Here is a 15,779-nt window from a genome sequence, read left to right as displayed (position 1 = left end):
AGCTTTCTTGTTCACATCTTGTGCTTTACCACTTGAACCACACTTCCAGCTTGGCTGCTACTTAAAGATGGTATCTTTTGGACATTTTGTCCAAGCTGACTTTGAACTGTGATTCTCTGGGATTTCATCCTCCTGAGTAGCCAACTAGGATTATAGGTGTGAGCCACTGGTACCCAGTTTATAATAGTTGAGACAGGGTCTTGTTACACAGCCCAGGCTGTGACCTCAAGTTCATAATCCTCCTGCCTCAGTCCTCCATAGTTTTGGTACTGTAGGCAAGAGCGACCATACCAGGCTCCTCTAGTTTTATTTAAACTATTTCAGAACAGAGTAAAGGGAAATCTTCCAAATTTATTGTATAAAATTGGTATCATTTAAATTCCTAAATATGAAAATATGGTACACCGATTTCATTTATAAACAGAAACATTAAAAAAATCCACTCAAAAACATATTCACAATCATAGCAGTCAAAATCCAGCCACACACATTTTAAAACATATACATTACTAAGAAAAGCTTATTCCAGAAATACAGTAGAATATTATGAAATCCACTTTATAACTTGTTCTGTTAATAAAGCAGCTAAAGCAAAAAAAAAGTATGATCATTTCCATAACTGCAGAAAAGTACTTGATAAATTTCAACACATATGTATTTTATTTCATTTTTCATTCAACAAATATGTATTTAGCATCTGCTCTAACACTGAGGATATAAGGCTATAAAGATGCCGGCTCATCCCAGCTCTTATTCTTGTGGAGAAAAATAGAATAAGTAAGAAGACAAGCCATTTTAACTAGGCTGTACATTTATTTTAAAACCTCAATTATATGTATATTAATTTCATAATATTGTTTACATAAACTCAGGCAAAATGGCTACAGTTCACTTTATTAAGCTTGTCTTCTTAAAATCAGAAACAAGATAAAAATGCCCACTATGTCCACAACATTTAATGTTGAAGAACTAGTAAAAGCAATAAGACAGGAGAAAATAAAATTTTAGAATTTAGAGTAAAATCACACCTATTGGCAGAGCTGATGAATATACAAATAAGAACTCAAAAGAATCAGAGGAAAAAGCTGTTATAAACAATAAGAAATCTAGCAAGGGAAGAAGTGACATTGTTCAAAAAAGAAATGTACTGATTACCTGACTTACATAACTGTAACTCCATTGTACATCACCTTTACATTAACAATTAAAACATGGGTATTAAAAAACAATCTAAATCAAGTGGATGATTATAAAATTTATATAAGAATAAATTAGATGTGAAGATTCAATTTATGTAACAAAAGACATTTAAAATAAGCACACAGGAAAAATTTAAATATCATTGAAAGAAGTAGAAGTAAATTTGAAGAAATTTGTGGAAATGTTATTAGAGAAGACTCATCATTCTGTAGATGTGACCTTTCCATAAAGTAATGTGCAAGTTTTATTGCAATTACAGAAATTTAGTGAAGTTGTTTTTCTGCAGGTGTAAAATGATTACCTTTATTTTTCCTACATTTTTGTTAACATCAATTAATAATACAAAGAGGTTTCATTTGTATTTGTCGATGTATTCATATGTCTTGATCAGACCCAATCCCTCCATTCCCTGTCCCTCATCTCCCCTCCCCAGTTTCCCAAACCAATTTCAACAAGCTTTATTAATCCATTTTTGCACATGTACATGCAGTGTTTAACCCTATTTGCCTTCCACTCTTTCCTTTGTCTCTCCTACTAGTGTCCACATCCACGACAAGACCTGTTTTACATTTCTATCTAGTTTTTAGTGTATGTTATGTTCCAAGGGGTTTCATTTTACATATATGTATACATTAATTAGCTTGATCCTCCTCTTGCTTTCTACATCTCCAGTTCCCTCCATTATTCACCAGCTCTTAGTGAGTTTTATTTTGCTATCGTCATTTACAGATGCAATGGATTTTGGTATTGGTCACCTTCTAACGTTCTCTCCCCTCTACCAGTCTGCTCAAACAGTCCCACAATTAAAAACATGTTCTCTCTCTGCATGTATATATGATCCTCTTTGTGTTTTTAATATATGTTTTTATTGTAAAAATACTTTACAGAGGGGTTACGATTACATGAGTTAGGTAATGAGTACATTTCCTATCCAGCATTGTTACCTCCTCCTTTGTTTTTCCACTACCGTCCCTTCCCTCCCCATCTCCCTACCTCCTCCCCAAAATTGTAAAGTCGGTTTTCAACATAGTGTCTTGTATATCTCATTGTTACAATGGGTGAACCTGTATCCTTATTTCAGCATTTTGTTATTTCCCTTCCCCTCCCCAAATTAGAGAAGTATATATACAAGATGCAGGGCACTGACATCAAATACAGTGAAAACAGGGGTTATACTGTGGGGGAATAATATACAAAAGAAACAAAAAAAATCACATGGTACATTATAAATACGTTAGAAACAATAGCAAGAAAGAAGAAAAACAGTTGTGTCCCTATCTTGGGGTTCATTTCACTTAACATCATCTTATCTGGTCATATGTACATAGCTTTTGACCTTTTCTGCTTGTCCTACACATATACTAGTTGTTGCCAACAAGGGAAACCATGGGTCCTATGTTTCTTTGGACCAGCCAAAAAAAAAAAAAAAAAAAGATGGTGCCATTTGGGCCTGGCTTACTTCACTTAATATAATTTTTTCCAAGTCTTTCTATTTCCTAACAAATGGGGCGATGTCATTCTTTCTGATAGAGGCATAGAATTATGTGTGTGTGTGTGTGTGTGTGTGTGTGTGTGTGTGTGTGTGTGTGTGTGTGTGTGTGTACACACCACATTTTCTTTTTTATACATTTTTATTGTAAAAATACTGTACAGAGGGGTTACGGTTACATGAGCAAGGTAATGAGTACATTTCCTATCAAGCATTGTTGCCTCCTCCTTTGTTTTTCCCCTACCATCATTTCCTTCTCCACCTCTACAACTACACTCCCACCCCCACCCTCCTCAACCCCCCTACGCCTCCCCTGCCTAAATTGTAAAGTTTGTTTTTCTTTTTTTTTTTTCCAAAAGAGACTGTTAAATTCATATTTATTTTATGTTCAAAGTAGTACCTTGGGAGAAAGATGCTTCTGGAGATCTTGGTTTAGTTTACATGTGATAAATAGATCATTTAAGATGGTAATTTAAGCCCTAAAGATTTACTTTAAATACCTGTGTCCTCAGACAAAAAGCATTTTGTATAAATATTTTCAAAATTATTTTACTCTTCTTCTTCCTCTTCCTCTTCCTCCTCCTCTTCTTCTTTTTCTTCTCCTCCTCCTCCTCCTAAAGTTTATCAACGTAGTGTCTTGTACACCTCATTGTTACAATAGGTCAACCTGTATCCCTATTTAAGCATTTTGTTTTTTCCCTTCCCCTCCCCAAATTAGAGAAGTATATATATAAGATGCAGGGCACTGATATCAAATACAGTGAAAACGGGTTATACCATGAGGGAGGAACATACAAAGAAACAAAAAAATCACATGGTACATTATAAATACATTAGAAACAATAGCAAGAAAGAAAAGACCACTTGTGTCCCTATCTTGGGGTTCATTTCACTTAACATCATCTTATCTGGTCATATGTACAAAACATTTGACCTTTTCTGCCTGTTCAGACATATACTAGTTATTGCAAATAAGGGAAACCATGGGGCCTATGTTTCTTTGGGCCTGGCTTACTTCACTCAATATAATTTTTTCCAAGTCTTTCCATTTTCCTAACAAATGGGGTAATGTCATTCTTTCTGATGGAGGCATAGAATTCGTGTGTGTGTGTGTGTGTGTGTGTGTGTGTGTGTGTGTGTGTGTGTGTGTGTGTGTGTGTGTGTGTGTGTGTGTGTGTGTGTGTGTGTGTGTGTGTGTGTGTGTGTGTGTGTGTGTGTGTGTGTGTGTGTGTACATAGCACATTTTCTTGATCCGTTCATCTACTGAAGGGCATCTGGGTTGGTTCTATATCTTAGCTATGGTAAATAATGCTGCAATAAACATAGTTGTGCTGGTAGCTTTAGTGTGGTCTTGTTTGTGATCATTTGGGTAAATGTCCAAAAGTGGAATTGCTGGGTCATAGAGGAGCTCTATGTGGAGTCTTTTGAGGAACCTCCATACTGCTTTCCAAAGTGGTTGAACAAGTTTACACTCCCACCAACAATGCAGTAAGGTTCCCTTCTGTCCACATCCCCTCCAGCATCTGTTGTTATTAGAGTTCTAATTCTGGTTTAATTTGCATTTCTTTTATGGCTAGAGAGATTGAGCATTTCTTCATGTGTCTATTGGCCATTCTTATTTCCTCTTCAGAGAAATTTCTTTTTAAGTCTTTAGCCCACTTATTTATCAGGCAATTGTTTTTTTGAGGATTTGTTGTTGGGGGATTTAATTTTTTAAGTTCTAAGTATAGTTTAGATATGAGACTCTTGTCCATTGTATGGCTAGGGAAGATCTTCTCCCAATCCATAGGCTTTCTATTGATCTTGCTAGCTATGTCCTTTCCCATACAGAAGCTCTGCAGTGCAATCCCATTTGTCCAACCTTTCTTTGATTTGTTGTGTTTCTGGGTCTTTATTAAGAAAATTTTGGCCTGTGCCAAGGAGCCCTATAGTTTCTCCTATTCCTTCCTGTAATGTTTTCAGGGTATCTGCTTTGACTTCAAGCTCTTTGATCCATTTGGAGTTGATTCTGGTAAAGGGTGATATATAAGGATCTAGCTTTAGTTTTCTACAGGTGTTAAACCAATTTTGCTAGCACCATTTACTGAAGAGGCTGAATTTCTTCCATTCTGGTTTTTTTTTTTTAGCTCCCGATTAGGTGGCTATAGGTCTGTGGGTTCATTTCTGGGTCTTCAGTTCTATTCCATTGGTCCTCAGGTCTGTTCTTGTGCCAGTACCAAGCTGTTTTGATTACTGTGGCTTTATAGTAGAATTTGAAATTTTGGTATTGATATCTCTTTGTGTTTTTTACACACACACTTATCTTTTAGGTCTAGTATCCACACATGAGAGAAAAACGTGACCTTTTTCCTTCTGAATCTGACTTTGCTAAACATGATGATCTTCAGTTCCACCCATTTTCCTGCAGACAACATAATTTCATTCTCCTTTATGATTGAACAATATTCCAGTGTAGTGTATGTGTGGGGAGCTGTTTCTACACCTTGGCTATTATGAATAGTGCCACAGTGAATATGATTGTGCAAAGACCTCTATTCCGTCTTGAATTACCTTCCTTTAGATATATGCCCAAGCTTGGTATCACTGGATATTTTGGTACTTCTGTTTTTTGTTTTTTGAGAAACATACACACTGAATTCCATAGTGGCTCCATTCCTAGCAATAGTATATGAAGTTTTCTTTCTCTCTGTCTTGGCCAGCATTGATTGCTGTTGGTGTTTGTGGTTTTGTTTTTGTTGTTGCTTATCTTAACGGTATCCGGGCTTAAACTTAGGACCTTCTACTTGTATAGCTGGAGACATACCTCCACACTAGTTTTTTTGCTGGTTATTTTGAGGTTGAAATTGCACACACTTCTCTGCATAGGTTAATCCTGAGTCTCAATCCTGAGTCTCAGCCTTCTGATTACAGATGAAATCACCAGTGCCTGGCTTCCATGTTTGCGTTCTTGTAGATGACCATTCTGACTGGAGTGAGTGAAATGTCAGTGATGTTTTGGTTTGTATTTCCTTTATGACCAAGGATGTTGAGCATTTCTACATGACCCAAAAATACTGCATATAGCTGTTTATGGCAATGAAGGTGCCAGGTCCAGGGTCAGGAGTACTGAGGAGCAGTTTGGGAGTGGCTGGGTTTGTTTGACATGATGTATTTCACAACTTACAAATCTTGCCTTATGCTTATCATTTGTCATCTTCTTTGAAACCTGATCTGGATAATATCTCCTTGAAAATCAGCATCCTGGACACTCACTTGGTTCATGATGCTGTGTGGTGGGTCTTCCATTGGTTTCCACATATGCTTGTCACTTATTAGTGAGATGTTGGTCAAAGAATGCACTTTCCAGTGCCTTCTCAGCTTTACCTGTACTATTCCTCCCTCCTCGATAACAAGATGCTAGTCAAGAATGCTAATGTGTGAGAGACAATGCTATTTCCTTAAACTGCACTAGTGCTGAATGACTGGTTACAGTGGTGCAGATGAGATGCAAATTTGTTGGTTTTCTGAATCTTTATGCTGTATATCTTTTTTGGGGGAGGGGGAGGTCCGGTGGTGGGCCTGAACTCTGGGCCTGGGCGCTGTCCCTCAGCTCTTCGCCTCAAGGCTAGCGCTGTACCACATGAGCCACAGCACCGCTTCTGGCTTTTTTTTTTCTTTTCTGCTTATGTGGTGCTGTGGAATTGAACCCAGGGCCTCATGCATTCAAGGCAAGCGCTCTACCACTGAGCCACCTTCCCAGCCCTGCTGTATATCTTAATTTGGTTATTTATTATCAAATTTAGGCACTTTTTTTTTCTGCTGGTCGTGGGGCTTGAACTCTGGCCTGGAGGCTGTCCCCCCTCAGCTCTTCAGCTCAAGACTAGCGCTCTACCACTTGAGCCACAGCGCCACTTCCGGCTTTTTCTGCTTATGTGATGCTGAGGAATAGAACCCAGGGCCTTATGCATGCATGGCAAGCACTCTACCACTGAGCCACCTTTCCAGCCCCTGGTACATTTTTATTAATTGTGAAGCACAGTAAATGTTTCCACCCTTTATATCCTGCTACTTCTCGCTCAATTTCCTTATTTCTGAGCTTACCTCATATTTTCCCCTTACCCTACCTTTTCTGCCATTTCTGTTTTCCTTGAGTATCCTCTTCTTCTCAACTCCAGTCCAAAACACTGCCCATTCTTCAGTGCTACTTTCAAAGATTCTTTTTTAAAGTTTTCTTCATGTTTCCAGCTGAATGTGAAGTAGTTATTTATCAAGGCAAATCACCCTCTGATTTCCTCAGTAATTTGTATTTCTTCTGTAGCTCAATGTTCAACTGTGAATATTGATACAGAGACTCTGTGTACCTAGGTAATTTCTAAAATGGTTTTCTTGTTGCACTATACATCACTGGCATCAAAAAGATAAGATTGAATTAGGAAAATCTAAAATCTTAGCTTCTTCCCATGGCATGGGCTGAACATCTAAGCTGTCCTTTAAGATTCTAGCCTTTGAAAACTATGAGTTGGGTATAGTGATGATGCCAAGACCCTCACAGAAGCAGTGAGGGCCTTGGCTTTGACAATGAAATGTAGAATCGGTGCTGGTCAGTTCCTCCTGATTCTAGGGGAAGCTAATGTTTTCCCTGGGGCCCTAAGCAATTACATGCTAGGCAGAGGGGTGGGACATGGGTTTGGAACATCGTCTTTCTTGGTACTTGGAACTAACCCATAATCCACACAAGGTAATCTCTGAAAGTTAACTATGTTTACTTAAAGCCACAAGAGAATATAATCTTTACAAGGTGGTTCACACCTGTAATCCTAGCTTACTCAGGAGTCTGAGATGGGAGGATCATGGTTCAAATCCAGCCTTGGGCAGAAAAGTCCATGAGACTTTTATTTCCAATTTTAAAAAGTTCTGGAGTGGAGTTGTGACTCAAGTGTGGCGGAGCATTATCTATGAGCAAAACTGAATAAGGGCCCTGAGTTCATGTCCCGGTACCACAGAAACAACAACAGCAAAAAGCCCAAAGTCCTTCAAACAAGTTGTTTACCTGTATAGGAGGGAGGGAGAGAGAGAGAGAGAGAGAGAGAGAGAGAGAGAGAGAGAGAGAGAGCGAGTGCGAGTGCGAGTGCGTGCGTGCGTGCGTGCGTGCGTGTGTGTGTGTGTGTGTGTGTGAGATATGAAATTAGTGGACCCAGCCAGCCAAGTGTCATATTCTTCCTAGCATGCTCACCCTTTTGTGACTGTGTGATAGACAAGAGGTGATGAATTTGCAAGTTTCTATACGTGTGAATTATTCTTCAAAAACAAAAGTCTTTCCTTTTCTTCCAGGAGTCCAGAGGCTTTGAAGTCACAAGAAGAGAAGGTAGGAAAATGCACTCATATCTGTTTTATTCTCAGGGCTGACATTTTAGAAGGCAGTTTTGTGGAAACTAAGCTGAACTTCAGACTGTGGGCAGCCTGTTCTTTGAAATTTCAGGTGGCCTTTTCTGGTTGATGAGACTGCTTGACACTTGCCTCTAGAGACTTAGAAACTGAAGGCCAGGTTTGCTTGTGAAAAGCTAGGGTTTCTACCTTTGAGTATCGGAGTTGGGGGGCCTGGGGAGCTGGCTCATTTGCAATCATGTTTCATGGACTCTTAAGAGAGGCATTATTTTTGAGTGAAGGCTGAAGTAATTACTTGAATTTGCTGAGCAAAAACTACGTCGATAAGAACAAAAATGGTTTACAGTTTGAGAAATCTCAATATGGGAAAGGCGATGCCACTGTGAAAAATATTTCTGATTAAATTTTCACAGCTTCAGCTAAGCTGAAATAGAAATAACCAATTAATTTTCCCTTTGAAAACAATTCCGTAATGTTCTCTTTTCCCTGCCAGTATTCCTCTAGCACATTTGTTTTCTGGTCTCTCAGGTAAGCATACATGGTTGGTAATTTCAGAAACCTTCCACTGGAAATTGAAATTTCTTTTATTTACTTTCAGCAATACCTAGTCTCTAATAAGACGGTGTCTCCTATTTGATCTGTGGAATCACTGATAATCATCTCCTAATTGTAGGGATGTGAGGAAGAGTCAGCAGCCAAACTGAGTTCTTGCTTGAGAGCATGGCCTTTGGTTTTAGCCCCACATCCATCTCTGTGGTATTGTCTTCAAAAAGAATGATGGGGTAAAAATGGTATTGACTGCTAAATCTAATAAATCTTTGCCTCCTCTTTGTTTTCTGTATTATACAACATGATGAAAGGCTTGGATGGCCAGGTTATCATTTTGTATTTCTAGAGCATAGCATAGTGGTGGATTGCTCCGGTTGCTGCTGTCCACGGTGCTGAAATCTTAAATTCAAAAGATCTGAGTTTCTTACTCCAGGATGAACTTCCTAGCTTTCATTTCCATTTTTTTAGACACAAAGCCCTCTGTATTCATAGAGTGAACTACATTGTTTGGATATTAATACCAAATTAAACTGGATGAAGGTGAAGGGGGCAAGGAAGGGTGTTTTTTTTTTTTAATATTCAAAGTTGTATTTGCATGGGTACAGTGACCATGTAAGTTACAGAGAAATAGCCATAATGAGAAGAGAAGATGACATGAACTTTGGCTTTGAATAATATGCTATTCGTGTCAGTACACCTGAGTGTGAATGTTTGGAATTAGTTTGCATTAAAGAATCACATATAAACTTAACCTTTCTGAAATCATACTGTCCTTGTGCTGGCAATGTCTTTATGATTGGAGAACACATATAGTTTTATTCAAAGGTATAAAAAACCCTTGGTTATTTTACAGCTTCCTCAGAAGAATGAGTGCCCTTGTTCATCCATAGCTTCCTGTTCTCTGAGTAGCTGACTAGGAAGTAGTCATTTTGTCCTGACATCACACAGAATTTCTCCTCCTATTGTGAAATGATGTCTTTTTTGCTTATTTCTGTCAAAGTCAAAATGTTTTATGTGTTGTGATCTCAACAGTTATAACCTGGCAGGCAAGTGGAAAGAAGGAAGGAAGGAAGAAAGGAAGGAAGGAAAGGACCTTACAGATTGGTTCCAAGTATTCTTGGGGTGGGGGGAGTCTGAGAAATGTTCTGACATCATTATGGTGTTATTACTCTCCAGAATAGTGTGAGTATAAAAATAAGAGAGACAGTGTGGATACTTGTGCAAATTATTATCCCCACATGTACAAATAGATCATGATTACCTAGCCATACACTCAGGCTGGCTGGTCCTTGCTCTAACTCACCCTGGAACTGACGACTGTGTTGTCATTTGGCATTCCATGCAGTGCCCTTTGCAAACCCTGCTTTAGGGAATGCTGCTCTATCCTCAGGTACCAGGACCTGTCTTTCTTGGACCATGCCTGACCGCAGTGGTGAGGCAGTGACAATGATAAGCACTTCTGGTTTGTTGCAAAGCTTTCAGAGAGCTCTCATGCTCCTCCTTTTTAACTCTCAGTCTTCTGTGTCACACAAGCACAACAGACAGCCCCTTACCCATGAGCCTCCTTCCTTCCTTTACATATGAATTTCCCTCCACACCCTGCCACTATGATGCACTGAACCTCTCTCTGATGCAAGGTCATGGCTTTAAGAACCTAATCTGGCTTAATCACAGCCATGGGCTTCTCTATATAATGTTGGCTGTCAAATCTAGTGAACCAAGAGGATTCCTTGGAAACAAAATTCCGGGGGGCTTGGTGTCCAAGGTAGACTTGTGGTAAGGACCCTCTCAGAGAAAGATATAGTAGCAGCGATTAAGATAGGATTCCAAGTCCAATAGAATGTCTCCTGGTAAGGGCACATTCCCTCCTCAGGGAAATGAAGCCCTGTTCCTTCTGGGCCATCCTGCTACTAACCTTCCTCTCCTCATGCCCAGAACCCTGTCTGTGCTCGGGGAAGGAGAGCGATGGCTTCATCTTGGTCTGCTTTTATTACACACAGGTATTTTTATACCTCTCTCTAGACACCTAAAATTTAATTTCAACCTTTTCTGAAGCTTCAGCAAGAGGTGCCAACTTCACCTCTCCCAGATACTCCCTTGTCCAGTCTGAGGACCGGTGCTGATTGAGACTGCCAGAATCCATCTACTCAAACCAGTACTTTTCTCTGACTGATCCCATCACATTGAATTATAGCTGTGAGAGAACACTCGAGTGAGCTGCACAAGAGCCTGGGATAATTCCGCCCTTGTCGGCCATCTCTAAAGGAGCAGGGGGTGATCTGTAAACTACTCCAGATGTCTGTGATTGTGCTTGTGATTAGGGGCTTTGGGATTTAGGATGGGCACAGATGTCACATTACATTACTCACCCTCCCAAAGTTGGCACATTCTCTTGTGTGTTCCAGCCCAGCCCGGCCTGGCCTGGCTTCCAGCAAGACTGTAAGGGAGACTAGGAGAGGAAAGACGCTGCTGTCTTCAGGGAAAGGGAAAAAAGGGAGTGACAGTCACACACAGGCTGGGTGCCTCCTCGCTCAGGCTGCTTGGCAATGCAAATCTGCTACATAAACACGACCTGCCAGTCCTGAGGGCGAAGCCAGAGCCTCACTTCCCCAAAACCCTGGGAATGAGTTTCTAATTGGCAGCTGCCTCTAATAGCCCCCTTTATAGTTCTCTGCATCTGGATGAACTTCAGCTATCAGAACCATGTTCTGTTTACCGTTCATTTAGATTTGGTTTAGCAGATGTTCTGTGGATCTCTTGGTTGCCTGCATAATCTGTCTCAGTATAATGTGAAGTGGCTGACTCTCTTGGAAGAAACAGATTAATAAACTCCCAGGTTCTTTCGAGGTAACTTCTTCAATAGCTGCAGATGGAGGAAATTTCAAAGGAAGCCATACAGATTTGACAGTGCCTGGGGCAGTGAATCCTTTTCCATTCCATGCTTCCATCTGGGGAAAGAGAGGGGACTTCTCCCCAGCCCACACCCTCACTCCCAGATAGGGCAAAGTTGCTGGTTCCTCTGTACTCATTCGGCTTAAGGAAACAGAGTAGTTTCTGTCTCTTTATACTCCTAATCTCACAGACATTGGCTGTTCTGGAAAGTGATGCCTTTTTTATTAGCTAATGTCCCTAGATGCCCCAAGGTGAATGGGAAAGGGAGGTGTGGTGAGCTAGGTGTTTTGCTCTGTGTGTGTGTGTGTGTGTGTGTGTGTGTGTGTGTGTGTGTGTGTGTGTGTGTGTGTGTGTGTGTGTGTGTGTGTGTGTGTGCATGTATGTGCATGTCAGTTCTGAGGCTTGAATTCTGGGCTTTGAGATCTCACTTGGCTTTTTGACTCAAGGCTGGCATTCTACCACTTGAGACAATCCTCTACTTCTACTTTATTCTGGGTAATTTGAAATAAGAACTTTACTGACTTTTCTGCCTGGTTGGGCTCTACACCTTGATCTTCAGATCTCAGCCCTCTGAGTAGCTAGAATTATAGGCTTGAGCCACCAGCTCGTGTTCCGCTTTTCAAGTGCAAGGATTTGATATTCAGTTTTGATCCCAGTCAGTAGAATCCCTACTTTCTGCTTATAGTGTTACTTTGGCTTAGTTACTCAACCTCATTTGAAAAACAAATAAGCAGGGATGGCCAGTAGTCCAACTCTGGGTTGTAGAAATCTACCATGTACTGACTTGAGACCTGATAATGCTTATAAGACTATAGGATTTAAAGGTGGATCTGGCCTCAAGTACAGTTAGTACAAAGGTCTTTCCTTCCTTCTCTTGGCATGTTGGTCTCTTCCTGACTGCTTACCAACTCAGGGTATGAAACTGCTTTCTCTAGAGTAGCAGCAAGAAAGTCCTAGCAAGGTCTCAGCTTTGCTGAGCTCATATCTAATCAGTGGTGAAGAATGCTTTCTCTGGCACAGGCCATTTAGATATTTGCAACATCACATGCAAGCCACACAAAATTATCAATACAAGCAGATGGTTGTGGGGGCGCAGCCCACAAGAGCCAAAGTGAAGCATACCTGTCTGCACTGTTGTATACCAAATGATTTTACTGGCCTTGCATGTATGGCTCATGGGCTGAATGTTCCCTACCCCTCTAAACCACCTATGGCTGAAGGGTGGGAGGAAGTGCTATTTTATAATTGGCTAGGTGTGATCACATGCTCTTCCTTGAACTTTCACAAAATCCTCCTGACACACCACAGGGAATGGTTTGGTTGTCAAAGGAAGGATCTTGTGTAGGCATGCCATCACTGCCTTCCCACAGCTTCAAGAAATGTTGGAACGAGTATTATTTCTGTAGAGCCCTTCACTCAGTGTGTGGGCAATGTTTAACAATTGGTTATTTTCATTACAACTCTTCTTGTTTCTCTAAACATCTAGCCACAGACATAGAAGATTTTCCCAATCACAAAAACTATTCATCTGTGTCCAAACAGACCTGCATATGACCTTGGATGTTGTGGCTTTTCCCATGAAGAATTACCTTGAGCTGAGCCCATGCCTGTGCCCTGTGCCTCTTCCTGCCTCTACCAGTCTTTAACTTTCTGCTCTAGTTATCTCATCACAACCTAATTTACCATCGGAACCAAACCACCCTTTTGTTGTTGCTGTCATTGATTGTGGGGCTTGAACTCAGGGCCTAAGTACTGTCCTTGAGCTTTTCTACCACTTTGAACACAGTTCTACTTCCAGTTTTCTGGTAGATAATTAGAGATAAGAATCTTATGGACTTTGCAGCCTGAACTGGCTTTGAAACACAATCCTCAGAACTCAGCCTCCTGAGTTGCTAGGATTTCAGGCCTGAGACACCAGTGCCTGAACAAACCACCCTATTCTTGATGATACCCTTAAGATCTTAAGGACAAACATATGAAATTTTTCACCTAGATCAAGAGCTTTCTGAACCCTGGACTCAGATACTAAAACATCACATAGACCAACCCTTCTAATTTTTTCAGTTATTACATAATAATAAAGCTCTCATTGTGATGTAGACAGATGAGGGCTCTTCCTAAAGACCAAACATGACATTAGCCATGGATAGCTCCCAGATTCTTTTCCACAACGTTCTCTACAGTAATTCCAAGTACCTGGACCTGGAAAGACAGATCTGGTCTAATACAGCTCATCTGCATATGAGTTCTCTTGCCTTTGAAAAGGATCACCTTGATTCTTGGATCTTCCAGACTCTGAGTGAGTGACTGGTTCCACACTGTGCCCTGCCAAGTTCAGCTTTACTCAGCAATGTAGAAGCAGTATTGTAGAGACTCTTTACCCAAGGCCACAGCACTGTTCACCTGAAGGTGTGGCCTGGCATAGGAGAAGCTCTTATACTGTCCTATGGTATGAGCCTTGGAAGAATAAGGGCCATGTTTGTTTCCAGAGACTCCAAAACTTGACATACAGAGGGAAATGAAAAGAATTGTTCTATGCCTGACATGTTCCAAGCCTGACCTCACTCCATCAGGAAGGTAAAAATCACAGGTACAAGGCTTCCATTTTGCTTGAATATAGGCCCTAAAGTTCTAGAACACCTTGCCTTTGTCTTCTTGTGTCTACTTTTCCTACCAGGTCTCAGTCAGCTCCCTCTTCTTAGCCACTACCTCCTAAAGAGCTATTCTGCACTTTCCCCACAAATATGGGAGTCTTTCTTCCAGAAAGCATTTAATCAGTGTTCATGATGTGAACCATACTTCCATGGTTGTAACAGGCAAGCTGAAGGGCTTGGATTGGTATGGATGGATGACCTCTATGTAGTAATTATTGCTTGAGTGTTGCCATTGCCATATTAGAACCTGGAATTTGTGGGCAAAGAGTCACATTGTTAGAGATGTCTTGATTCCCAAAGGACATGAGGATCCATGACAGACCTCAAGGACATGGGGTCTGCATTTCTCAGGGTCGTATCACTGATTCCACCTTTTGAGGCTCAAGGAAAAGAAGTCTCACGAGACTTACCGAAGCCCTACCTCTGAGCTCCCAGAAGAACTTAAGGTGGGCATTTGTCATCTTCATTCCTGCCTGTCCTCTAAGCCAGAGGGAGTCTCTGCTTTTCAGGAACCCTTGAAATGATCTCTGTATAAACACTGAAGTTCTTTTAAAGCCTCATGAAGCTGTTTGCCCTAGTATATTAATGTGCCATCGACAAGCCTCTGGGGTTAATTATCTGTGACTTGAAAATCATTTGTTTCTGTCTCCTTGTCTCATTGCTTCCCAGCTCTTTCTTTATTAGGAAATGAGTACAGAATCCAACTGACCATTATGTTCGAATTCTTTTGTGGTCATCCAAATTATCTTTTCAAAATGCTTTAAAAATCTTCTACAAACCCACCTACCTTCTCATTCCTTTCAGATCATGTTACCTCTGTAAAAGCCTTGCATCCCCCTGCTTTGGCAGGACCAGAGCCCAAACTGGAATTAATCTGCAGAAGGAGTTGTCTCATGTAGATGAGCCACACCTTCAATGTTCTCTGTCCTGACACGGTGTGTCTTCTGGAGTTCACATGCTGGTGAAACTAGCCATGGTGCCCATGGAAGCCAGGGATGGGAGACCCTGTGCTTTATAGCCCACCCAGTGGTCTCTGCACACTCCCATTTGGGTTATGCTTCTTAGCCAGTGCTTCAGCTCCAGAAAATAGTTCGGTGCCCATGTAAAGAAACCTGCGTGGTTAGTGTTGAATTCGACACTGAGTATCCCTTGAACTTTCAATGAAGAGAAATGAGTCATAGAAATGCGTAGGTGGATGGTCAGTAGGTCAGTGGGATGTTGACTGTTCCACAGTCTGCTGGGATGAGGGTGCAGGTCGCAGGGAGAGGCTTGGCCTACTCTCTCAGTGGGGCTGGCACAGCAGAACAACAGATGGTGGGGGTGGGTTACTCAGGGACTGTGCTTCCCACCTGCCTCATTCTCTGGAGGCCGCAGCCCACTTGGTCTCAGCAGTTTTCTTGTCTTTCCACTGCCTCAGAAGCAATGAATGGGAGCTTAGCTTGACATTTATGTTTGTGATGGAGAAACCACTTTTATCAAAAGGTAGAATAAGTCTTAGGGTCTGTTGGTACCTTACTGGTATCACTGGAAGTTTCCTTGAGCTGCCTAGACAAGGCACGGTCTCTTGTAGCTGAGTCAGCTAAGAAGATACACACATGTCCTGTAGACAGAAGGGGCTACCTATGCCTTCA

General features: G+C 41.0%; 1 protein-coding gene across 1 annotated transcript in view; it reads left to right on the top strand.

Moving 5' to 3' along the window:
- Fstl4 (follistatin like 4) overlaps window positions 1-15,779 on the top strand; it is a 313,915-nt gene that overhangs the window by 34,330 nt on the left and 263,806 nt on the right. Inside the window, exon 3 of the mRNA XM_069994009.1 lies at window positions 8,000-8,033. Within this exon, the coding sequence (XP_069850110.1) occupies window positions 8,000-8,033 (34 nt within the window). The remainder of the gene's footprint in view (window positions 1-7,999; window positions 8,034-15,779) is intronic.

The sequence above is a fragment of the Dipodomys merriami genome, unplaced genomic scaffold (assembly GCF_024711535.1).
Source record: "Dipodomys merriami isolate MVZ:Mamm:240054 unplaced genomic scaffold, mDipMer1.0.p SCAF_44, whole genome shotgun sequence".
In the NCBI taxonomy this organism is placed as follows: domain Eukaryota; kingdom Metazoa; phylum Chordata; class Mammalia; order Rodentia; family Heteromyidae; genus Dipodomys; species Dipodomys merriami.
The sequence above is the reverse complement of the archived record's forward strand: the minus strand, read 5'-3'. Positions and strand labels throughout refer to the sequence as shown.